Source organism: Aythya ferina (genome assembly GCF_964211825.1).
Source record: "Aythya ferina genome assembly, chromosome: 14".
NCBI lineage: Eukaryota > Metazoa > Chordata > Aves > Anseriformes > Anatidae > Aythya > Aythya ferina.
Genome location: NC_140312.1, coordinates 6,092,829 through 6,118,312, shown reverse-complemented (window position 1 = coordinate 6,118,312; position 25,484 = coordinate 6,092,829). Strand labels below are relative to the sequence as shown.

The 25,484-nt window shown below is 51.0% G+C and overlaps 1 protein-coding gene across 1 annotated transcript in view; it reads left to right on the top strand.

Annotated features, from left to right (window-relative positions):
- The window catches only part of FAT2 (FAT atypical cadherin 2), a 55,030-nt gene extending 29,740 nt beyond the window's left edge, over positions 1-25,290 (top strand). The window contains exons 10-24 of the mRNA XM_084535671.1: positions 387-4,439; positions 6,272-6,468; positions 7,754-7,907; positions 8,332-8,565; positions 9,353-9,742; positions 11,446-11,660; positions 12,291-12,428; positions 13,055-13,198; positions 13,307-13,504; positions 14,574-15,381; positions 16,042-16,187; positions 18,460-18,901; positions 21,292-21,445; positions 22,393-22,985; positions 23,812-25,290. Coding sequence (XP_084391797.1) covers positions 387-4,439; positions 6,272-6,468; positions 7,754-7,907; positions 8,332-8,565; positions 9,353-9,742; positions 11,446-11,660; positions 12,291-12,428; positions 13,055-13,198; positions 13,307-13,504; positions 14,574-15,381; positions 16,042-16,187; positions 18,460-18,901; positions 21,292-21,445; positions 22,393-22,985; positions 23,812-24,350 — 8,405 coding nt within the window. The 3' untranslated portion in view covers positions 24,351-25,290. The remainder of the gene's footprint in view (positions 1-386; positions 4,440-6,271; positions 6,469-7,753; positions 7,908-8,331; positions 8,566-9,352; positions 9,743-11,445; positions 11,661-12,290; positions 12,429-13,054; positions 13,199-13,306; positions 13,505-14,573; positions 15,382-16,041; positions 16,188-18,459; positions 18,902-21,291; positions 21,446-22,392; positions 22,986-23,811) is intronic.
- The last annotated feature ends 194 nt before the right edge of the window (positions 25,291-25,484 follow it).

Here is a 25,484-nt window from a genome sequence, read left to right as displayed (position 1 = left end):
GGGAATTTAATTGCTCCTGAAGTATTGGTAATTATAAGCATGACAGGGCTTGAAGCAACTAGTACCGTCTGTGCTGCCATGTTCTGCACACAAGGCAGAAGTTTCAAGCACAAGCTCTGACACCACTAAATAAGCTCAAATCAGAAGAGCATTTATTCTCTAATTTACATTTTGATTGATTTAAATGTTAGCCCATAGATCTCAATGAGTTCATTGTTCTTAGAATGAAAATTATTTAGAAATTAATGAAGAAGATTGTTGTCTCTCAATTAAAGAAACAGATGTTAATTAGGTCTGAAATTAGGAGCATCTGTAGAAAAGAAGCACAGAAAGCCTAGAGCAAGAGGGTGTTTTCATTCTTTACTTTGTCATTTTTCTTCTTGCAGGTAATGGGGAAGGTTTCTTCAGCATTGACCCACATTCCGGAATTATTACAGTTGCCCAGAAACTGGACCCATCCAAGCAAGAGAGATTTACACTCATTGTAAAGGCAGAAGACCAAGGATTCCCCCAGCTTAAAGATTCTGCTACGGTGCATGTCCGCATTAGACCCTCTGATCGGACCCCTCCAAAATTTCCAGAGCCCGAATACATCACAGAGATCAGTGAATCCACTGCTGTTGGCTCTCCTCTGATCCAGGTTTCAGCCACAAGCTTGTCACCAGTCAGCTATGAAATAAAAGACGGAAACGGAGATGGAGTGTTTTCCATGAACTATCAGTCAGGCCTTATTTCCACCCAGAAGAGCTTAGATTTCGAGCAGGTGTCTTTTTACCAGTTGAAAGTCCGTGGCACCAACATGGCTGGAGCTTTTATGGACACAATGGTGCTTATCTATGTCATCGATGAGAATGACAATGTGCCCATCTTCGTTAAGCCTGCCTTCACTGGCTGGATCATGGAGAACGCTCCGTCACAAACCATGGTTCTGGATGAGAGCAATGCTCCCCTGGTGACGCACGCAACAGACGCTGACCAAGACTCCAATGCTTTGCTGGTCTATGAGATTTTGGAACCAGAAGCACTGAAATATTTTACAGTAGATCCCAGCACAGGGACCCTTACCAGTCGTGCTGATATAGACTATGAGCTTACCCCAGTTTTCCACTTCAGTGTACACGCACATGACAGTGGAAGTCCCAGTTTATTTGCATCCAAGCCAGCCAAGGTGACAATCCATGTTAAAGATGTGAATGACTCACCTCCAGTCTTCGTCAAAGACACTTACGAGCTTTCTGTCCTGTTACCTGTCCATCCAGGGATGGAGCTTTTGTCAGTGCAGGCAAAAGACGCAGATTCAGAGGTAACCTACAGCATCGTGGAAGGAAACCTTGATAATGCTTTCTATATTCATCCACTCACTGGTCTCATCTCCATTCTCAATGCTACCGCCTTGGGAAGCCACCGTGAGCTCACGGTCAGAGCTGGTGATGGCTTATATAAGAGCACTGCTCTGGTTAAACTAAATTTAACTCACGTACAAGGTTCTGGCTTAAAATTTGATCAGGATGTATACACAGCAACTGTGATGGAGAACTCTACAGATGAAAAGACTCTCACTGTTCTTGGGGTCAAGGGCTATCAGCTAAATGAACCGCTCTTCTACTCACTTTTGAACGGGAAGGAAAGATTCAAAATGATCCAGGCATCTGGAGTACTCCAGACCAAGGGTGTGAAATTTGACCGTGAAACCCAAGACATGCACGAGGTAGCGGTGGAGGTGAAGGACAACAGGAAACCACCGAGAGTGTCCCAAGCCACGGTCAAAGTTTATGTAGAGGATGTCAATGACAATCCACCCCAGTTTGAGAACGTGCCGTACTACACCTCGGTGCAGGATGGCACGGAGCCAGGTGATGTACTCTTTCAGGTATCAGCAACAGATAAAGACATAGGCAATAACGCAGCCATTACCTACTCATTTGCAGAGGACTACAAGTATTTTTGGATCGACCCCTACCTAGGAGACATCTCACTAAAGATGCCCCTTGACTACCAAGCATTGAATAAATACAGCCTCCGAGTCATTGCTAAGGACAAAGGCGAGCCTCCGCTCCTCGCTGAAGAGGAGGTTGTGATCAGCGTGAGGAATAAATCCAACCCTCTGTTCCAAAGTCTGTATTACCGAGTGAAGGTGCCAGAAAACATCCCCCTGTACACCTCTATCCTCCACATACAGGCCCGCAGCCCTGAGGGCTTGCGCCTCATCTACAACATTGTGGAAGAAGACTCCCTGAAGCTGTTCAGCACCGACTTCAAAACCGGTGTCCTTACTGTCACAGGCCAGCTGGACTATGAGCTGGAGACAAAACACGCATTCACTGTTAGAGCCACAGACACAGCACTAGGATCCTTTTCAGAAGCCAGGGTAGAGGTGGAGGTAGAGGACATTAACGACAACCCGCCGGTGTTTTCTCAGATGATCTACACAGCATCTGTCTCAGAGAGTATGCCCGCGCATACCCCTGTTATCCAGATCTTTGCTTCTGATAAAGATTCAGGCAGAAACAAAGTTGTCTCCTATCAGATATTGGATGATGGTTCAGATGCTACCAAGTTCTTTAATATAGATGCCAGCACAGGGCAAATAACAACAGCTCAAGCGCTTGATTATGAAAAAAATCAGCAGTTTCGCATGAAAGTGAGAGCTGCAGATCATGGGATGCCTCCACTTAGCAGCGATGCCCTGGTAATTGTGGATGTGATGGACATCAATGACAATCCTCCTGAGTTCAGCCAGCTTCAGTATGAAGCCAAGGTAAGCGAAATGGCTACGTGTGGGCACATTGTGATAAAAGTCCAGGCCCTGGACCCCGACAGCGGAGACACCACCCGACTGGAATATGTGATACTCTCAGGCAACGACAACAGGCATTTCACCATCAACAGCACTTCTGGAATAATATCCATGTTCAACCGCTGCAAAAAGGACTTGGAGTCATCTTACAATCTCAGAGTTTCTGCTTCAGATGGAGTTTTCAAGAGCACGGTGCCAGTGTATATCAACACCACCAACGCCAACAAATACAGCCCCTCTTTTCGGCAGAATGTGTACGAGGCAGAGCTGGCAGAAAATGCTGAGATAGGTACCAAAGTGATTGAGCTGCTGGCTATAGACCCAGACGGTGGCCCGTATGGCACTATAGACTACACCATCATAAATAAACTTGCTGATGAGAAGTTCTCCATAGATAACAAAGGCCATATTACCACACTGCAAAAACTGGACAGGGAGAACTCCACCGAGAGAGTCATTGCCATTAAAGTCATGGCCAAGGATGGGGGTGGGAAGGTGGCATTCTGCACTGTCAAAATAATCCTTACAGATGAGAATGACAACCCACCTCAGTTCAAAGCATCCGAATACACGCTGTCCATCCAGTCCAATGTAAGCAAGGGCTCCCCCGTCATTCAGGTACTGGCTTATGATGCCGATGAAGGTGCAAATGCAGATGTCATTTACTCCGTTGACTCCGTAGAAGATGTGGCAGAAGACCTTGTTGAGATCAATGCTGCCACTGGGGTGGTTAAGGTGAAAGAGAGCCTTGTTGGTTTAGAAAACAGAGCCTTTAACTTCAAGGTGAAAGCTGAAGATGGCAGGCCCCCTCACTGGAACTCCCTTGTCCCAGTGAACCTTCAAATTGTCCCCAGGGAGGTGACATTGCCAAGGTTTTCTGAGCCCCTTTACACATTCTCAGCTTCTGAGGACCTTCCAGAAGGTTCGGAAATAGGGTCGGTCAAAGCTTTTGCAGAGGATCCCATCATATACAGCCTGGTGAAGGGAACCACCACAGAAAGTAACAAGGACGAGGTGTTCACGCTGGATGAACAAACAGGGGCTTTGAAAATCAAAAAGGCAGTGGATCACGAGACCACCAAGTGGTACCAGATTGATGTTATGGCTCACTGCTCGCATCAGGAGACTGAGCTGGTCTCCCTGGTCTCCGTGAATATCCAAGTGCAAGACATCAATGACAACAAACCTGTTTTTGAGGCAGATCCCTACAAAGCTTTTGTCATGGAGAACATGCCATCAGGAACCACAGTCATTCAAGTGACAGCTAACGACCAGGACACTGGAAGCGATGGGCAGGTGACCTACAGCTTGGAAGCAGAGTCTGGCAACCTCCGAGGACTCTTCACCATTGATGGAGAGAGTGGATGGATCACCACACTGAAAGAGCTGGACTGTGAAACTCAGGAGACTTATCGTTTTTATGTGGTCGCCACTGACCATGGCAGGAAAGTCCAACTCTCTTCCCAAACCCTGGTGGAGGTGACTGTCTCTGATGAAAATGATAACGCCCCACAGTTCACATCAGACTTCTATAAAGGATCAGTAATTGAGAACGCAGAGCCCGGGCAGGTGGTTGTCACACTGAGCACCATCGATGCAGACATCTCTGAGCAGAACCGGCGGGTCACCTGCTACATTACCGGTGAGTTTGCCTGACTTTGTATCTTCTAAATGGGCAAAAATAATTAGAATTTCATCTCCAAGTGAGGCTTTGATACCTTGTCTTGTAAAATACTGATACAGAAATAGCATTACACTGGCAGTCCTATCAGAAATAGTAGAGGAAGCCTGAGCTCTGCCAGGAGCAGGACTCTGGTTAACAGAGTCTAGGGTATCCAAAAATCTTTAGAAACTAATTCGCAGTACTGTAATTTCATTTATTTACACTTTCCTGTTCACATCAGTCTTTGTGAGTGTTTTGACTAACAAGAAACACCAAAGATGACTCTTGCATCCCTGCAGCATCAGTTGTGCCAACTAAAATTAACCACTGCAGTAAAACAACAAAAAGTTATACTGGAATGTTTGTTGTGCATCTACACAAGTAGAAGCTTGATTTTACAGTACTGTTTGACCCCAAAGGGGTCCTGGAACAGATACTTCAAATTAAAATGTTTGCTCAAATTCAAATGAAGACCCTTCAGGGTCAAAACATTTAACCAAATCATGCTGCAGCCTGTTATCTGTTATAGGAACCATTCAAAACAGGGGAGGAATGCTGGTACTTTCAGTTGGTTTATGGCATGCCTAGGAATTTGCAAGCCTTTGGGAGGAAAGAGGCAATTCATTTCTGTATTAGCGTTTCTGCCGTTTTAAAGGAAGCAGTAACTTCCAATTACTTTAAGCCTGAGAGAATGCACATTTGTGTTAGTGGTGAACACCATATATTCTTGCTGCTTTGTACTTAAAAGTGCCGGTCAAACTTTACACAAAAATACATAAATACAGCTGCAGTGTAGTGCTATAGCAGGAGGTGAACGCAGAGCCTGACTTCCTGTGTTCACCTGCGCATTGATTTCAAACACGCTGGAGCTAAATCTGAGCAGGGGCTGGGGTCTCCCAGCATCAGAAGAGAGGCCAGCAGATGTCTCAGTGGTCTCCAGACTCACGACCACAGCACCACTGCACACATAAAGCAGAAAGAGAGTGAATTTAATTTACCTGGCTGCACGAGGCCCTTCAGAGCCTGGCATGAACAAGCCCTGCAGCCAGCTCTCTTCATTGCCTCCCATTACCCCGTGTGCTCTCTCCTTCTCTCTAATGGCTTGCGTGCAGCAGAGGACGTGAGCTCCTTGCCAGAAGAGAGGGATTCTCCAGGGGCAGCATCTGCCCCTTTTATATCCACCTTGTATAGCACCAGTGGGAGAGACACGAATCCGGTGGACTGGCGTCTGCCTGGTCTCGATTTTACCTATGTCTCTCATCATTTTGGTCTTATAGGATGAAAAGTAGCTCCAGGAAGCAGAGCTACATATTAAATGCATCTAAATATTAAAAGGAAATAAAACTATACATGGTATGTAACAATAAAATCCAACCAGTGTCTCCAGGGTATCTGCAATTCTCAGATCCCTTTAGGAACATACACCGAAAAGGCTGACATGTTTTAGGAAAGTGAGAAGATGTGGTTTTGCAGCAATGAATATGCATGTCTGCAGAACATTACAAAGACATTTTTGCAGTTGAGAGCTGTTTCCTCTTTCCATCCCATTCATCTCCACTGTGTAATACTCAGTGCATAACAGAAATGTGCAGGGTATTTTGCAGCTGTGCAGCGAGGTGGACCGACCACTCCCCTCCTGACTGCTGTGATAGCAGTGCCTTTTCCGTGTCACCACTGCCAGTCCTTCAACTCTCCTACAGGACTGGCATGGAATACCCCCATTCCTTACCACTTCTGATTTTCAACGCTCAGTAAATGCCTTTTTTCTTTTTTCTTTTTTTTTTCTTCTTGCCTCTTCTTGCCCCTTCTAGAAGGAGACACGCTAGGACAGTTCCAAGTTAACCAAATCGAAGGAGAATGGACAATTTCTTCCAAGAAGCCTCTGGACAGGGAAGATACAGAGAAATATCTCCTCAAGGTTATGGCTTCTGATGGGAAATTTCAGGCTACCACAGAAGTGGAAATTTTTGTTCTGGATATCAATGACAACAGCCCCGAGTGTGGTCAGGTAAGACATCTGTCCCGGTACATCTGGGGGCATGAGGGGAGTGGCTGGGAAGGAGAGAACACAAGAGCAAGGAAGAAAAGGCAGAAAGAGCACATGTTGAGAGGGTTTGGCTTGTCATTATTCTTCTCACACAATCCTGTTGCTTTGATTATACTTAGCAAATTTAATTAAGGTGCACGTCAAGCAAGAACATTAAATCTAGCCTCCAAGCATGTTTGCCAGCAGTAAGTGAGCACCTAAGCATTATGAAGGATAATTCTTGGAGATAAACAATGCCAGGAAGCCTCCTGGGTAGGGGCATGTAAATTACAAAGTTTATATCCTGCTAAGCTGAAAGATTCCCATCAGGAGTGTTGTTACTGCAGAGAGCTGATCGCTGGTATGGATTTACTTGTGGTGAGAAAGGACAGAAGCAGTTGTTTCCCAAAGGAGATTCAAAGGCTTGCGTGAAATGAGCTTACTGGTCCCAGTCCTCACCTCCCACTGGTCCCAGTCCACAGCCCAGCAGCTGGCTACTCTCTTCCCAGTGGCATAATGCAAATTACTGACCTTCACGTTCTCCCAGCAGAGACAAGGACTGGGTGCTGAAATGTCCCTATAGCAACCTCAACAGCTCTCTGCCTGGTGTAAGAGGGAGGATAAGAAAAATTAAATCTATTATTTACCACTTTCTAATGAAGAAATCTAGGCTTTAAAAGAGCTTCAAGCTGTCGTTGAGACCCCCTGTTCACAAACAAGATCCATTTTACTAAAACTACCTGGCCCATTCCTAGAGGCAGAGGTGGAGGTTTGCAGCCACTCTTAATTGTCTGCTCCCGAGCTTCACAGCATCATCTGTCAGCCCACGTGTTGAAATTGAATCATACTGGAAACAGGGATGCAACAGTCTCTTCCAGATAGTCATAATTAAAATGATTGCTCTGATATTTATTTGTATTTTTATAAAGCTAAATGGCACTGATTAGGTTAACCATGGGTCGTATTTTCTTCATCTCCAAACCTCTCTCCAAGTGTTCTGTATCCTTCCCAGGCTGTGGTTTTCACAGTTGGCTGCTGTTCTGGCTAGGGCCATAAAAGTGCCAAACATAACAGGCCTGTCTTCTAGTCTGTGCTCGCATCTCCTGACATTGTGGTCATCTTTCACAACAGCTAGACATTAGGCACGTTGTGCTCTCCTCTGTTTTGCCCTTCTCTTTGAACCTTCTGCTAGTCCATTCCTCCCCGTATGAAGTGAAGGTATTTTGGAAATGGTTTAGATACCAATCACACTTTCTGTCTTTGCCAGATATTCTACACTGGGAGAGTCTCTGAAGATGCTCAGCCAGGTCTCTTCATTTTGAAAATATCAGCGACTGATCCTGATGTTGGTAGCAATGCCCAGATCACCTACAGCCTCCACGGCCCCGGCGCAGAGGAGTTTCGGCTTGGCCCACACACAGGTGAGACCTGGATCTGCGAAGTTGTCCTCCTGTCCAGGCAGACACAGTGATCCTTCCAGGGATTACGTGGGGTTTGTCACATAGCAGGAGGCTTGATGCAGTGAGGTTTATAAAGGGGAGTTGAAATAAAAGATTTATGAGCACTTTTATCCTGTGTTGGCATCCCTTGCATGAGGTTCAGCCTGAGTTGCAGGACTCCCCGTGCCAAGCCCTGCCAGGGCAACGGCTGGCAGAGATCTGAGAACAGCCCTGAGCTGTTGGTGTGGACACATCACCACTATTAACCTGATTACAGCCAGCGTTCAAACTCAGTCCGTTCCTCCCACGGTTTGCTCAGGGCGCAGCCTGCTTGAGCCTCTCCGAGCCCTCCTGGGCTGCAGCTGTGGTTGCAGGAGCCAAGACCACCTCCTGTTCCTTCCCACAGGGGAACTGACCACCTCTGCGCCTCTCGACCGGGAGCAGAAGCCTACCTACCACCTCGTCGCCAAAGCGACTGACGGCGGAGGCCGTTCCTGCCAGGCAGATATCATGCTGAGCGTGGAGGACACGAACGACAACGCGCCCAGGTTCTTCCCCAGCCACTGCGCCGTGGCCGTTTTTGACAACACCACGACAAAGACACCCATCGCTGTGGTTGCTGCCAGGGACCTTGATGAAGGTGAGTCGGGATGGGATTTACTTCTTAGCAGAGTCCATCCTCCATCCTGAATAGAAACCTTTAAAACTTAGGGGAGGGCAGCAGCACTGGGCACAGATGATTGAACCTTGGCAAGACGTGCCTGGATCTCATCACTGGCATGTCCTTGGATAGCAAGCTGGCATCATCACTCTTGTGATGCTGTATGAAGTGCAATATCTGTAGAAAATTGAAGACTTTGAGGAAAAGCTCAGGAACTGTAACTATGATGCACAGCACAAACTGTGACATGCAGTTTGTCTGGGCTCCAAACTGGACAGAAATTGTACCAAAGATGGAGAAAGAGAATGGGCACAATAAGGAGAAAAGGAGCTTTGTGTCTGGAGAGGGTTGATGATATGGATGGAGAGGTCCTTCTGAAAGTGAAAGATTTTCATGTATGTAAGGCTCTTAAGAAAGGATCTTTCAATAAACCTCTCCAGGAGAGACTCAACTTACGGTGATATAAAAGCAAGATGATATTTATCTGCTTTGGAAGCAGGGATGAAGGAAAATAGCATTTAAAAACATGGGGATTAAGACTTAGAAGCACAAGTAAACACAGACATGTGATGCTGATGGCTGAAGGTGGCTCGATGTCTGAACCTGCAGGTGGACAGAGACACCTTGGAAGGGGATGTTCATACAGCCTCCATTTTATCTATAAATTTTAGGTCACTTAGGTACCTACATTCCTACTGCATAAACACCTTTAAACCAGCAGCATTCCTACCCATGCACTAACGCAGCCTGTCCCTTATCCTTCCAGGTCCCAACGCCGAGGTGGTCTATTCCCTCTCTGACTCCGCCAATGGACACTTTTCAATTGAGGAAACCACGGGGGTGATCCGGCTGGAAAAGCCCCTGAAGGACTCGCAGCACTCCGCCTTTGAGCTGACAGTCTGTGCTACCGACCGGGGCTCCCCAGAGCCCCTCTCTGCTCTCGGCACTGTCACCGTCTCCGTCGTGGATCTAAATGAATACCTGCCTGTTTTCCTGGCCCCTGAATATGTGGCTATGGTACAGGAGGACGTGGCTGTGGGCACGGAGGTCCTCAACTTGTCAGCGTTGACGAGGGACAACACAGAAAACACAGAAATCAAGTATGAAATTGTGAATGGCAATGACCATGGGAAATTTCAGCTCAACTCAAATACAGGTAAGACAGTCTGATGCCTCCTTCTCTGGTTCTTTTCCTTTTGGTTTGCACTTCTGCTCTTCTCTCCTCTGACTTTAATCACTGTAATGTATTGCACTTGCTCTTTTTATGCCTTTCCTCTTTCACCCTCACCCACTTTGCTGATTCTTAAACATTTCTCAGGCTTTCATCCCCCTCTTTTCCCCTTCTGTTTCTCTGAAGGTCTTTTCTTACCACCTTTCACTTCTACCCCTCTCTCTCCCTGTTCTCACATTTGTCTCTCCTTCACCTCTGATCTTCCCAGCCTCTGTTTAACACTCCCCATTATTCTCTTCACATGTGTCTTCATGTATGTCAGAGGAAAGGGCTGGGGGAAAAGGAGGATGTTAGAGTACTCCATTTTCTAAAAGAGCTTCCCCTGATGTCTCCAAGCAGTCAGTCTTGGCCACAGATCTTTTCTGCCCGTATAGAGAGTACAGAATGGGGGTAGGGAGTGCAGTCTTCTACACTAAATTTGTCAGCTAAGCCACTTTAAGTGCGACCCCAATCTTCCTGAAATTAACAGAAAGATTCCTGCTACATTTCTGGGATCTGAGATGGGTCTGTGAGAAAGAGGATTACGTGGAGATTAGGATGGGGAAATTTTTCCACTTCAAAATGCTAGGCAAGGTGATTTCATTTAGAAAGCCTCTCCACTGTGATCTTACAAGGTACCTGCAGCCCAAGCTAACAGGCAGTTTTATTAGGCAGCACTCAATGAATGTGGCTATTACCAATCCATTAACCACAAGCAGGTGTTGAGACAGGTTTACCAGCCAAATAAAGCACTGCTCTATTTGCACAGTGATCTGATAAGAGCTGTTATCGCGAGGCCAGTGTTAGATCCCTGGAACAAGCACCGGCTGCATCCTCAGTGGCCTACTGCTCTTGGCTGTAACACCCTCACCCACAGCGCCTTCCTCAGCTTCTGTGTCTTCAAGGCTCCTGCTACTTTTTCCAAAATGATCTTCTCATTAGCATGTACCCCTTAAAAGACAGCAGAGCAGTGTAATTTCCAGGGAATAATTCTGTGGCATTTGCAGTGCAGAACCCAGGAAAACAGTGAAGTACAATGTCCCATTGTGTTCTTGTGTCCCTTTCCTTTTTTTTCCTTTAATTTTTTATTTTCTTTCAATGTACGTCTTTATTCCTTGTTCCTCAATCATTTTCTGAGTTCATCAGCCTCCCTTTTCCTTCTATACTACATCCCAAACCTTGGTTACAAATCTCAACACCTTGCCATACACCTTTTTCTCCTGTACAGTTCTGCATCTACATCTCACACCTTTTCACCCTGCCTACGACACCAGTGTGTGGTGCTCTGCTACTGCCTTGGTCACAGCCTTTGATAGCATTGTTGGATTCTCATCCTATTTTGTCCCAGATCTCTTCCAATCAAGACTCCTGGAGACCTTCCAGAACGAGAGGTTGTTTCACCTCTTCAGACACCTGATACCAAACACAGGCAGGTTATGGCAGAATCACTTCAATTACAGCTTGTTTTATGTGATGCCATGACTTTCAATATCCTGCTTTAACCAGAAAAGGTCAAAAACAGATCAACAGCACCTTACCAGCTGGCAGTCTTGGCAAGCATCTTGGTAGTCCTGAAGTATTCCAAAAAACTCTCATGTACCATTCATTTAAAGTATCTTCTGTCCTTTTCTGCCCATCTGCCCATGCAGGTGCCTTATACATAAATGGGAGCTTGGACTTTGAAGCGAGTCATGAGTATTACTTATCCATTGAGGGCACAAGGAAGGGCTCAGCTTCTCTAAGTGATGTCACCATGGTGGTGATCAACATTACTGACATTAACGACCATGCACCAGAGTTCATCCAAGACCCCTACTTCGCTGATATCCGGGAGGATGCTGCAGTTGGAGAAATCATCCTCACGGTATGATTACAAAAAAAAGCCGCTGTCTTTGCCTCTGCACTATGCATTATTTGCTCTTCCTTTGCACTTTACTCTGCCTTGGACACAGCCAGTTCAGTGGGTTTGTGATATTCAGCACCTAGGATTTAGGCATGACTTTAAAATGGGTGATCGCAAGGATTCCCAGCAGCCTACAGACAGGGCTGACACTTTGCTTCAGAAGGCACCTTTGAATGAACGCTTGGAAAACCTAAGGAGGGCTCAGGAGCTTTGAGGACCTCCCAAAAGAGCTAAAATGCCTGCCCATAGCCCACACCATTGAGGCCTGAGGAAGGCAGGGGATTCCCTATTGCAGAATAGAGGAGTCAGGGTATTGCCATGTGGAATCCACTGCCGAGCCTGCGTTACTATAACAAGGATGGTGAGGTCAGGAAAGAAACAAGGAGAAAGCCAATTCTGTAGCTTTGCTTATATTTTTTTTTTTCCCAGAGAAACTCATGAATGACACTGATATAAAACACCTTCTTTCCTCCTCATTTAAAGCAAGCTCAAACCAATACCCTTCAATTACAAAGAGGTCACATCCCTGGGGATTCCCCCATGGCCAGGCCCTTTGGGGCCAGGAGTCCTAGTCGTTTTTTCTTCTGACAGGTGTCAGCTGATGACTTGGATGGAGCAATGAACAACCAGATCACATATTCAATTGTGGAAGGGAACCCACTGGGACATTTTGCCATTCAGCCCAAAAGCGGGCAGATAAGTATTGCCAAGCATCTGGACAGGGAAGAGGTGAGTTCAAGAAAATGGAAACAGGAAAATTAAAACTGATGTGTCACAGAAGCCCAAGGGAGCACAGTATATTCAGCTGCCTGCTGTTTTCTGAATGATCTCCTGATAATGCCATAAGCAGAGAGCAACTCTTTCATTCATTCAATCATTTCCTAGACCCATAGGTGTAGAAACAGTGGGCTTTGGAGAAGGCAATACAGACTTCAGTGGTCACAGCTCTGTGCTGTGATCTGCTCTACCAGTACTTCAAGCTGTCTGGGTGAGAATCAGCCCCAAAATGGAAACCAATGTGGCTGGTTTATGCCCATATTCATCAGAGCATTACAGAAAATAGGTATGGGCAGGAGCTGGAAAGGCCATCTGGACAATCTCTTCCATAAAGCAGTAGCAGCTCAAACCACTGCTGACAGATGTTTGCTCAGCTTGGGCCTCATCCATCTTTGGCAAGTTGTTTCCCTGCTCTGCAGCTACTGTGAGGCTGATTTTTGCAGCAAGGTGCTGATTTACAGAGGGAGACCACTAGCTGAGGGCAAAGCTATTTAACAAGCTGTAGTAGTAAAAGATGAACATGAAAAAGCCTCCACTCTTGCACTTCTCCAAGTGACCATGTACTATGAATCCTCCAGATCTCCAGCTACTCCCTGACAGTTCGAGCCACGGACAACGGCCACCCTGCTCAGTCCAGTGATGTCGCCGTGCGTGTCCATGTGTCTGATGTCAATGACAACCCTCCTCGGTTCTTCCAGCTCAACTACAGCGTGGTGGTGCAGGTAAGCTGGGGTGCTGTTCCTTATCCAGCAGCCCTAGGAGCAATATGAGTTCCCCTGGGCCTTGTCTCTTTGCTTCTCTTTCTTCCCTAGCATCTTTCTACATTTCAGGAGAATGCCCCCGTGGGAACAAGTGTCCTGGAGCTGGTCATGAGTGACAGAGACTCCCCAGAAAATGGGCCACCGTATTCATTCCAGATTACACAGGGCAATGATGGGAAGGCTTTTGATGTCACCCAAAATGGTCTGCTGGTAACATCATCCGTCCTGAACAGAAGAATGAAAGAGCAGTACCTTTTACAAGTCCAGGTAAAGCCTGCCTTTCTGTCCTGGTAGCTGGACTCCCACCGGGGTTTAAGAGCAACACAATGAGATTAGGATGGCACAGCCCAATGGGAAATTCCCTGGTATTGGAGAAATCCAATCCAGGAAAAAATTCTGCAGTTTGAAGTCAGATTCAGAGCTCATTGCTCTGCAAAGTCTGCCCACAAGAAGCTGGGAACCAGCCTCAGCATTGATAAAATCAGTTAACATGATCATGAGAAGTGCTCTGTCAGCAGTGTCCTTAGGCAGATGCTTTTCCCAGCGTAATTCTAGCAACTTCAGTTTAAAGTGATCATGCAAATTTTCTCCAAGTATCCTAGAAGTGATTTAAGCTCCTCTTTTTGAGGGTTTCTACTGTGGCAGTGTAAATGAATTAATTTTCAATGTTATCACTAAGGATAGTGTTTTACAAACAATAGCATAATAACATATAAAGTACATACTTCTCCAGTACTAGCAGTCGTTCTAAAAGCTAGGTACTATTATTATTACAAACCTCAACCACTAACTGCCTAAGATGAGGGAGAGACTTATCCTGTAATCTGATTATTCACATTTTTCTATTCTGAGCTTCCTTGGCTCATGCTAGGCAGACATTGTCAGAGGTGGGATATGGGCTTAAATAGTCCGGAAGGTGAGCAAATGTGTCAACATGCGTAACTGCTTTTATCTATCTCTGTACACCCGGTTACGTATGGAACACCAGAGATTGGCAGCAGCTCTAAAGATGATTAATCCTCAGGAAATCAGAGCCACTCAGGTGTGCCTCAGCTGCTGATGAGCACATGGAAATGAGCGCGACCCCACCACGAACAGAAGGACTCAATCAGTCTCCAGGCTGGAAGGCACGCTGCCGCTTCCCTCGGGAAGCCAGCCCCAGGCAGAGGTCCAACGCTGCTGCCAATTTTTCCTGCTCCTTCTCCATTCCTGCTGCCTGAGAGCTCCCACCCATTGCTGCCTGTGCGAAGGGCACTGTCCTTTGGCAAAACCTCAGCCCCTCAGGGGACGGCAAGCAGCACACGGCTGTAACAGGTCCTTTTCTTTTCTTTGTCAGGTCTCCGACAGCGGCATCCCTCCCCTGTCCTCATCGGCATTCATAAACATCCAAGTGACTGAGCAGAGCCAGTACGCCCCCTCCGCCCTTCCCCTGGAGATATTCATCACCACCAATGAGGCAGCCTTCCGAGGCGGCGTGCTGGGCAAGATCCACGCCACAGATCGGGACCCCCACGACACGCTGGTGTACACGTTGGTGGCAGAAGTGCCCCGGGAGGGACGCTTCTCCGTTGGGGCCACAGACGGAAAGATCATCGCTGGGGACAAGCTTCCCCATGGCCATTACCTCCTGAACGTGACGGTGAGTGACGGCACCTTCACCGCCAGCACCACCGTCAACGTCCACGTGTGGTGCTTCACGCAGGAGGCGCTGGACAAGGCGGTGGTGCTGCATTTCCGACACCTCTCCCCGGAGGAGTTCGTGGGGGATCACTGGCGCAACTTGCAGAGGTTTCTAGGAAACATCCTTGTCACCCGGCGCCAGAACATCCACATGGCCAGCCTACAGCCCGCGGCTGCCTCTGATGGGGTGGACCTGCTCTTGGCCGTCGGAGAGCCCCATGGCTCCCTGTATGAGCCTCGGGTGCTGGCAAACAAGATCACCGTCTCAGCGGGGGAGATGGACCAGCTTGTGGGACTGCGGATGAAGAAGGCAATTCACGTGCCGTGCCATGGGTCAGACTGTGCCCACCGTGTCTGCAAGGAGACCATTCAGCTGGATCCAGGCATGATGTCTACTTACAGCACTGCCCGGCTCAGCGTCCTCACGCCGCGGCACAGCCTGGAGCAAATCTGTTCTTGCAATGGTGAGCAATCCTTCTTGGTAGCACGCCACAATATAAACCTCTTAGAACTTAAATAATTCACTCTTTTTTTTTTTTTTTTTTTTTTCTATGAATCTCCTGTAGCATTTAATTAAGCAACAGTAATATTGGCAAAAGTCACTCATACCTAGCAAGTAACAAAGCTCAGTGATTAGATTTTCAATCTTTGAGCTCCTGTGTTTATTCAGGGCTCATAAAAATAGAGACAAACTGATAAATTCCAGGGAAGGCAAGTAGAGCATATTTGTTATGTGTACTCTAGAGTGCTTCAAGTAATGAGACAACAGAGGTTAACACATCACTTGGGCAGGAAAGGTAGGGAGATACTGTAGGCTAAGATAAAGACATATTAAAGGAAGAGGAAATCCAAGGGTGTTGTAGACCATTCTGAGGGCACCCAGAAGCTGCTGTGGGACAGAACTCTCACGGCTGCTATTGCAGGACTGTCTTACAGTTCTGTACCCAAAAGAAATACTGGGAATACCAAATGGGAGCTGTGGGAGCTGCAGTGCAGCTGCACATGGGTTGCTGTGGGCAGGATTGTTGCTGGGCAGCTATGGTGTCTGGCTGGGAAAAGAGGCAAGGCTGAAAACAGCCTCAAAATGTGACAAAGATGAGACCTTTTGCTCACTCTGCTTCCAGGAACGGCTGTGAGGTTTGGGGGCCACAGCTACATTTGGTACCAGCACTCTCAGGCGGGGTCCTGGCACATGCACTTTCGTTTGAAGACCCACCAGCAGCACGCCGTGGTGTTCTCCGCCAACGGGACCGACCAGGCCGTGTTGGAGGTACGGATCACAACGTGCAGGGCTTCTTTCCAGTGTAAAAAGCACTTATTGTTTCAGGGAAGGTTACCGGAGAAAGAAGATGCAGTAGTAAACATCTCTAGTAATTGATCTAGAAAAGCAGATGAATAAAGAATAGGGGGTTTGTATATTCCCCGCCAATTAAAATTGGTCGAACTGGAGACCAAGATCACGGGATGTACTTATCAGCTTACTGAGACTTATCCCCAAGACTAATCACATTGTGATCTACACACTGCAAATCTACCTGTAAGTGTTCATCCTGTCCCTGAGCTCCCTCATCCCTTCTCATGGTTTCGCAATCCCATCTTCCTATTTTGAAACACTTTTCTTCCCACTGCTACAAAAGACCGACACAGACAGGAAGCTGTGCAGTGGCCAACACCCAGAGACCTACCCAAAGTATGTGTTGCTCCTTGCTGTCACAGCCCTAGCCATTAAGGACAAAAGCAGAGAAACATCATCTCTATGTCCTGTGCCCACCTCCAGCTGTGACTTTAAGCCATGCTGCAAAGGGCTGATGAGAGAAATATAGCTTCTCAAGAAGGGTCTGTCTGGCCTGAATGACTGAAGGAAGCCCTCAGGATTTTAAGCTTTGTGGTGTGCTTTTAAGCTTTCTAGGTATGAGACAAAGCTGTGAAAGAATTTTAGCTGACAGTTTGTAGATTTGGTAAAGGGTTCAGCTTCTCCCAGGAGTAGACATATCATTGCTCTTCCAGTTGCTAAGCTCTACCGATATTCAGAAGCAGGACGCAGTGACAGGATGGCAAGCCAGGCACGCTGGGAAGGACTTGGCAGTCCATCAGCTCTTGCTCCAGGGAATCGAGTTCTCAGCTGTCTCCCAGCCCCAGAAATCGATAAGCCCAATCTACAGACCCATCTGAAGTGAAATCACCTTCCTCCAGATAAAGCAAAGTGACAAAGCTCTCTGGTGTGCCTGCCAATCGTGCAAAGGGATTTACACACACGTTGCCCTGAGGCCCTTCCATGGCGCGTGCCGGCTGCATCCAGTTCTCCCTTCCCTTTGTCATCCCTGCTTCTTTTGGCAGGTGCTCTCTCCTCTCACTGAGCTTTGTTTGTGCCACAGACTTCTCTAAGAGTGAACTGATGTCCCACTCTGCATTTGGCCCCTCCAGAGCAGCCCGATCATAGCAGATGTAGATTCCTCTACAGTTTGGTGTAGCCCATAATCATTCCTCTTGCTCTAGCCTCTTCCAAGCATCGCCACTCCTCGTCTCTAATGTTCCCCAGTGGAGATCTCATCTGCTTGGGATTCCCAGCAGCAAGATCTGCAAGTTTTCTGTGAATGTCTTGTTCTGTCATTTCTCCTTCTCCATGGGCTCTTGGCTTCTATGAAGGAGAGCTTTTATCAACAGAGCCCTGGGGAAAAAAAAGGTGAAAAAGGGATTTATCCCTGAGTTCATCCCAAAACAACACAGCCAACCTTTCCTTCCTCCTTCTTCCATGAGTTTTAAAGAGGAATCTTGGGTTGCAGACAGGAATTCCTGATGGCCCAGTTCAGTGCAGGAGACCATGGTTTGCTTTTGGAAGCTCAGTAACTTGATTGTCTCCCTCCCATCTGCTGGAGAGCAAGGACTGGATTGCAACCCCTATTAGCAGCTTTGGCCTGGGTTTCTGGCAGGCTGATGAGGTACAACAGGAATCCCTTTCTCTGCCTCCTGCCTTCTCCTTGCCTCCCCCCAGAGAAAGCTGCCAGGTGCTGCTCCTCGTCGAGGTCCTTTCAGCATCCCTCACCCATGCCAAAGCAGGAACCACTCCAGCACCTTCCCCACCACTAGTGAGACAGTGAGAAAATAAAAAAGGCCACGTGGCTCAGAACAAGAGCCCATCTGTGCCCAGTGATGGAGTTAGGACAGCCTGAATACCAGGGCTCTGATTATGCTTGGGAAGGGGGAAGGAAGGGTGAGCAGCTGCAGCAGCACTATCACACGGCTCTGCACCCTGTTATAGGGAAAGGTGAGCTTCCCTCCCTCCCTCCCAGTGGTCAGTGGTTGCAGGGCCATGGGCGAAGTTGTGCCAGCAAGATGAAGGTGGTTTGTAAAATAAAGGAGATTTCAGGGGCTGTATTTGCCTGGCTGGTAATTCTTGGGGCCCAAAAACTGGGATCCCTCTTGACTCACAACGCTCAGGCAGAGAGAGAGGGGAATAAGTAGCAAGAGGAATGCGGAGAGCCCCCACAAACACCACCCACATGTACCACAGCTAACCGGGCCCCCTGGGATGTGTTTTGCAGGTGGTGAACGGGGTGCCTCACCTCGGGTACAGCTGTCGGGGCAGCTACACCGGGAACCTCTCCTCCTCGCGCCTCGTGAGCGACGGCGAGTGGCACTCGGTCTTCCTGGAGGTGAAGAACACGTCTGTCCGCCTGCTCATCGATGGCCTGGGGAACGCCTCTCTCCAGCTGCCAGGGACCTGTGGCATCTCCCGGGACAGACGAGACCTGCTTTTTGGGGGCCTCCGGCAACCCCTCCAGTCCCAGAGAGTCACACGAGGGTTCAGGGGCTGCCTGGATGTGCTTGCGATCAACGGCAGGGAAGTTGTCCTCCTGCCCGGGAAAGGGCAATCCAAGGAAGTGGTAGAGGAGGTGGGGATAAAGCAGTGCTGCTCCCCGACCGGCGCCTGCAGCAGCAATCCGTGCCTCAACAACGGGATGTGCTCCGAAACCCACGGAGGAGGTACGTGGATATCCTACGCAGAGCAACAGGGGAGCAGCGAGGGAAGGGAAAGTCACAACTTCTTCATTTGTCCCTATCAAGGGGCTTCTTGAGTGAGAGGTCCCCGGTCCCAGGGGAACTCAAGGGATAGCTGGCTCAGTGCAGGAGCAGCCGGGGCCATGAGATCATCCTCCTGGCTCTCAGCAGAGGGCCTTGGCCCAGAGGGCAGGAGCACATTTCTAAGGAGCGTGCATGACCTAGGAGAGAGCACCTTTGCCAAAAATTCAGACGCAAATAGAAATTCCACCCTCCCCGCTACATCCCCTTTGCTTAAGGAGCCATTAGTGAGGTCGGAATTGGGCGAGATGGGATCATGCAGCGATGGTATCTGGGCAGAAACAAGCCAAGATCTTCATCTATCCCCACTGCACTCGGTGACTCCCCGGGGCTATGGGAAAGGATATGGGAAAACAGCAAGCTGACAGCCGAGAGCGGCAGGTTAACGCGGGGTGCGGGTGCTCAGCAGAGGTTTGGCACCAGGCTCTGCCCCAGACAGGCTCCCCACAGCCCCAGCTCCCATCAAAGGGCTTTTTCTACCAGCTGCATCACAAAAAGGGCTCATTCCAGGGTGAGGACCCCTCCCAGCTCCCCCCTCATGCCACTGCCGTGCACCCACATCCCAGCTGCCAGCACAGCTGCAGGGCTGCACCCCACAGCACCCCATCGCCTGAGACGGGCACCCTCAGGGCTCTGCAGGCTGTGGAGTGGGGCAGGAGCTCTGTGCTCCTTGGGTCAGCTGCCAAAGCCCAAACCCTGCCCAGCGAGCAAGCAAGGACCGGAGGAGGGAGCAGAGCTCCTCCTGCCCTGCCCGCAGCTGCTGGGAACGAGATCCCCAGCCCTGCCGACTCAGCAGCTGCCTGGCTCAGGTGAACTCGTTTGACGCAAGCTGTCCACACCAGTTAGCCTGGCCCTAGTGCCTCAGCCTTAGCCCTGCACCTCTCTGCCTGGAAATCCCCTCTGGCTGGCCTGGAAGGGGCTCAAAGCCCTACAGGTGAAAACTCACTTCTGCAGTGGGTCAAGGCAGCACCTGCAAGCTTTGCAGAGAGGATACAAAAGGGAAAGAAAAAATCCCTCCCTTGTTAATAATCACCCAGCGCCCTTCCCATAGCTTCCTCCCAGCGTGAACAGCCTCCCCTGCAAACGGCCAGCTGCCCAGCAGGGTTCTTGTGGGATGCAGCCCCAGCAGGATTGCACAGGGCATTTCTGCAGGGCAGGGGTTGCTGGAGGGAGGCGTAGCTGTGAGGTTAGCCGGGGCGTGCGGCTTCCTGCAGCCCCGCGGGCTCACTGCTGGACACCGCGGGCACGCAGCGCGAGTTTGTGCAGAGCTCTGCCCGGGGACCGCAGGCACAGGATTACCCGCACAGGCTAAGGCACGTCTGGGCAAACGAGCCCGGGTGGGCCACGAGCCACGTGAGAACGCGTCTGTGCCGAAAGGGTCAAAGCCAGACCAGGCACCACATCAACCGGGAGCACAGGGCGAACGCAGGCAAGCCCCGCGCCCAGGAACACGTGTGTGTGCGCACACGCAGCCCCACAGGCAATGTCCAGCACCTGCCGAGCGAGCGCCGGCACGTCCTGGCTGCACAGCCCCTGGCACACGTGTGGGAACAGGTCTGCCCTTGCTCGCGCTGCGCTCTAAAGCGGGGAAGTTTGGCTCGTGGCTGAGCAGCCAAGGCTTGGAGCGTGCTGCAGCGTGGCATGCCTGACCTTCCCGCACAGCACCGCCAGCCGAGGGACTGGCAGGAGCTCAGCAGAGCCAGAGATGTTCCCATTTTGGGGCTACGTGAAGCAGCAGCCCCAAACCCAGGCAGCAGCAGCCCCTCCATGTCCCCAGGTGTGCCGGGCTCCTCTGGCTGCGACCAGTTACCTCCTGCAGGCAGGAGAAGCCAGGCGTGCTGAGACAGGCGCCTCGCACCGCCAGGACTCGCAGGACCGAGGCTGCAGAGAACAATGGGTTGCACGGGATTGCTTTTAGCAGGGCCAGAAATGCTGATGCAGCCCACCAGGCTCCCCTTCCTTTAATCTAAGTTTGTCCCCCAGTTTCTCCATGAGGTAAAGCCACGTGCTGTCTGGAGAAGCGCTGTGTCAGGAGAGGGCAGGCTTCTCTTCCCTAAACAGCTCTGCAGCACCCAAAGCCTCCAGCAACTGCTCCAGGTCCTGTAATGTGGGTACCAGTCCTCCAAGGACGGTTTGGGTGCCCCACAAACATCCAGCAGCACCAAGTGCGTGTGCTCAGGCAGCTGGATTGAGCCCTCCATTTGTGCTATCAGTGCCGGGCACTGCTCCACACCGCTCTCACCAGTTCCTCCATGCGGATGTGGTTTCCTTACAGCTCCCTCTCACCCCTCCAGGTTACACCTGCATCTGCTCCGGGCTGTTTTCTGGGGAGCGCTGTGAGCTCGGAGACAGCCCCTGTGACTCCAAGCCCTGTTTGCACGGGGGCACCTGCGTCCTCTCCGCCACCGGCTACTCCTGCCACTGCCCTGACTGGTACCTGGGCGAAAGGTAAGGCCAGGAGGTGTCCTGTGGTGGGCTGGGATCATGATGTGCTACTGGTCCCTGTTATCACCAGGCATCACAGTGTTTGGCTTTGGCCCCGAACCCTATGGTTTATACCACTTTGGAGTTCTCACCAGCAATGTTACAGCCCGGATATGTTTCCCCTACACTAAATGCCAGCGAGTGCTTGCCAAATATCCACAGCTGGAGAACTCACCAAGCCCAGAGGCTGCTCTGCTGCTTGGTGTCACCCGCCGCAGCCACGCACCCTCCCCAAGCTCCCTGCCCCTGCCTCCAGCCCAGTGCCACCAGAGGTGCCCCGCGTGGGGCCCCGAGTCACTTAGCTGGGGTGAAAAGTGGTGTTTTTAACAAATGTGAAGGCAGAAATCATTACTGCAACTCTTGGATAAAGGAATGTAACTGGGCATTAGGTGGCAGTGTGATACCTGGAATGGCACACACGCCGGCTCACACATCCTAACGCAATGGCTAGGAAATAAGAGAAGTGAACACTTCATGGTGTCTCTGCAGTGAGAGTAATAGAGGAAAAAAAAAAAAAGGGGGAAGGAAGGAAAATCAGCCAGTGCATATTCCCCCTAGCACGGGGAGAGCATTACTGCTGGAAGGGAAAATCCCTGTCCTGCAGGCAAGTGAGAAAGAACATTTAGGTTCTACAGGGCAGAGCAGGACAGAGAATTCAGTCTCAGCTCTGCATATGCTCCATAAAATGCCAAAAAATGACCATCCTGTAAACCTTGCAGCCTCCTTATGAAAAGCACTATTGTAAATGCCAGGATCCCCACCCTCTGCCAGGAGAGGCAGGTAGCACGGAGGCTGGCAAGGGAGGCAGAAGCCCAGAGGAGGCACCCCAGGTGGGATAAACCAGAGCTCTGAGCAGGACGGTGCAGCTTTAGCCTCTTTCCCAGGCTGATGTTGTCCCCATCCCTTCCCAGGTGCGAGAAGCTGGCCGAGGAGTGCCAAGACAACCCGTGCCGCAACGCGGGGCGCTGCGTGAGCGCCCAGGGCTCCATCCACTGCATCTGCCCATCGGATTACCAGGGGGACTACTGCACGCAGCCCATCATCACCCCCGCCATCGTGCCCACGCAGTGGGCGGTGGGCCCGGAGGAGATCGCTGAGATCGTGGCCGGCGTGCTGGGGGTGGCCATCCTGGCCGTGGCCTTCGTGCTCATCCGCAAGCGCTACCGCCACCGCGCCAAGGCGCACAAGCCGGTGGCCCGGGAGGACCCCGACCTGCTCTCCAAGAGCGAGTTCTCCAAGAGCGTGGGCGTGGGCACCCAAGCCGTGCCCCCCATCGAGCTCAACATCCTCGGCGACACGGCGCACAACAACCTGGACCGGGCCACGCCGGAGCAGCGCAAAGCCAGCGGCACCCCCGAGTTCGTCACCTTCAACTCAGCCAACGCCCCCAAGCACCGGGGCACCATCGTGTGCAGCGTGGCGCCCAACCTGCCCCCCGCCGCGCCCCCCTCCAACTCCGACAACGAGTCCTTCGTCAAGTGCACCTGGGCCAGGGAGGAGATGGGTCAGTAGCTGCAGTTTTGGCTTGCTCTTGCCAGGTCCCTTTACCCCTGTGAGGTGGATCACGCGTTTGCAAACATGGGAGAGCATTGGTGTCGGGCAGAGCAAAGTAAAATGTGGGTGAATGATGCCCTAGTCCCTCCACTGGCTCTTCCCTTCCCCAGGTGTCACCTCTACACCCCCGTTTTCAGCTTTAATTCACTTAGCTCCCTACACAAGCAGCAGGGGATCCATTAATGGACGGCCTGAATTCCCACATGCCCAGGGTCAATAGTCTCTATAAAAGGGGATGTTGAAGCCAGTGAGGAATATTTAAGATCCTAAAAGTCAACGTGAGTTTTAGTGGAGTCTTTCAGACCAAATGCCCACAGCCAGAGGGATCATGCCCGGAGGGAAATGCGGCTCCAGGCAGCCAGGTCCCTGCTCTGTTCCTGCCCAGGAGCTCAGCAGCCAGGAGAGCTGCCAAAGAGAGCTCACAAGAGTGAAGTAGAGGGAAAGGGATCCAGTGGATCACTTGCTCTGCACCATCCCTTCATTGTGGAAGCTTTTTGCCTCCATGTGGCGTGCTGAAGTGTGTCGTTTGGGTGCTAGGGTGGGAAGTGTCAGAAGCCTGGTGGGAGCACTGCCCCAGCACAGGTAGGGGTGCCCCGAAATCCCATCTTCTCCCGGGGCAGACACTGCAGCTCCCCAGTCCCCACAGCTCCTCTCTCCCCTCCACCCCATCTCCTGTAGGCTCAGGCTCACACAGTGGGAATAAGCAGGAGGGCAGGAGAGGGAAAACCCCAACCTGGGGCACGCACCACAGCTAACACAGCTCTCTTCTCTTCCAGTCTACCCAGCAGAAACAACCTACTGGCCGCCCCGCTACCTCTCCTCGGACGTCCAGGAGTATTCCCACTACGAGATCATCCAAGCCCCCCCCGCCTCCTCCTCCCACCCTCCTCTCCCCCCGCCGCCCCCTCCTCCGGCCGACGCCGAGCCGGTGGCTCTGTACGGGGGCTTCCCCTTCCCGCTGGACCAGAGCAACAAGCGGGCCCCCATCCCTCCCCGCTACAGCAACCAGAACCTGGAGGACTTCTTGCCGCTGGGGCCGGTGGAGATGGGAGCCTCCCAGTGCCAGAACGAGTACACGGCCATCAGCTACTACCCGGCCCAGCTGGTGCAGGGCGAAGGGGTCCCCTACCAGCCCGAGCCCGGCTACAAGCGGGTGAGCATGAGGCTGAGCGTGGCGCAGCCGTCCTACGCCGACTGTGAGGTGGTGGGCCACCACCAGCCCGGCCTCCGCGCCCAGCCCCTGCCGCCCCCCAACTACGAGGGCTCCGACATGGTGGAGAGCGACTACGGCAGCTGCGAGGAGGTGATGTTTTAACCGAGGGACTCGTCCCGGAGCTGAGAAGGGAAGCGCACACGTGCGTGTGTCCCCACCCCGAGGGAGGCTGGCGTTCCCCTGCGCCCCGGTTTGCAGCATCTCGCCCCCCGCGCTGGGGTGGGATTTGGCTGGATCTTTTTGTTCCTGCTGTGGACGGAGGGGAAATGCTCCGGCCACCGCCAGGACACGGAGGATGCTCGTGGGATGCCAGTGACTAACCGGCCTCCTTGCCACGGAGCATTCCCCCCGACGACGCCGTGCATCTCCTCGCAGCCTGGGCTGCCCGGTCCCGGGGAGGAGCAGAGCAGGCACTGCAGCAGCCCTGGAGGAGAAGGCAGGGAAGGACTAGCACTGCCCAGCCCCCGGCGGCACCCCGCAGCCAGCTCTGGTGCCGAGGACTCGCATCAGGGCGATGGTTTGCCCGGTGGGATGGTTCGGTTGGTGCAAACCCTCTTCTGCGTCTGCTCCCCACGAGGCTGGCTGAGAGATGAGGGGGTGCAGCCAGGCCTGCCAGCACGCCCTCAACTTGGCAAAAAGAAGTCCAAGAAAATAAAACAAACGTCCATTTCTACAGGGGGAAAAAAATAAAAAAAATGCAACAAGGCACATGGCACCGGCACGGACTAAAACCAGCCCGTGGACCCTTCCCAGCTGGGCTGTGCTGCGGGGAGCAGGGGAGCCTGCCCCGAGGCTGCAGCGGTACCCAGCCCTCACACCCCTGGGGCTGGTGTATCCCAAAAAGACTGCAGGGCCAGCCCCTGTGCCATGGACTGCACCCGCGGCATCCCCAGCACGGGATGGGCACCGACCGAGGGCTTGTTGTACGTCCCTGTGCTCGGGAATGTGCTGTTTCTTGTGAAAGGTTTTCTTCAGTTCGTCGTTTGATGTAATTTTTGTTCCATTGATTTTTTTTGGAAAGTATTAAAGATGATTTTTTTTTACTAGTCTGATTTCATAGGATAACTGATTCTCCTGTAACTAGGAGATCCCAGCTTGTTTTGCACACTGGCACCCCTCAGCCCTGTGCTTGGGTGGTATTTGCAGAGAAAAACTGATCCAGAAACGGATCCCAAAAGCTGCAGCAAGTCCCTGGTGCTCCTGGCACACGGCTGCCCCACACCTACCCCCTGCAGC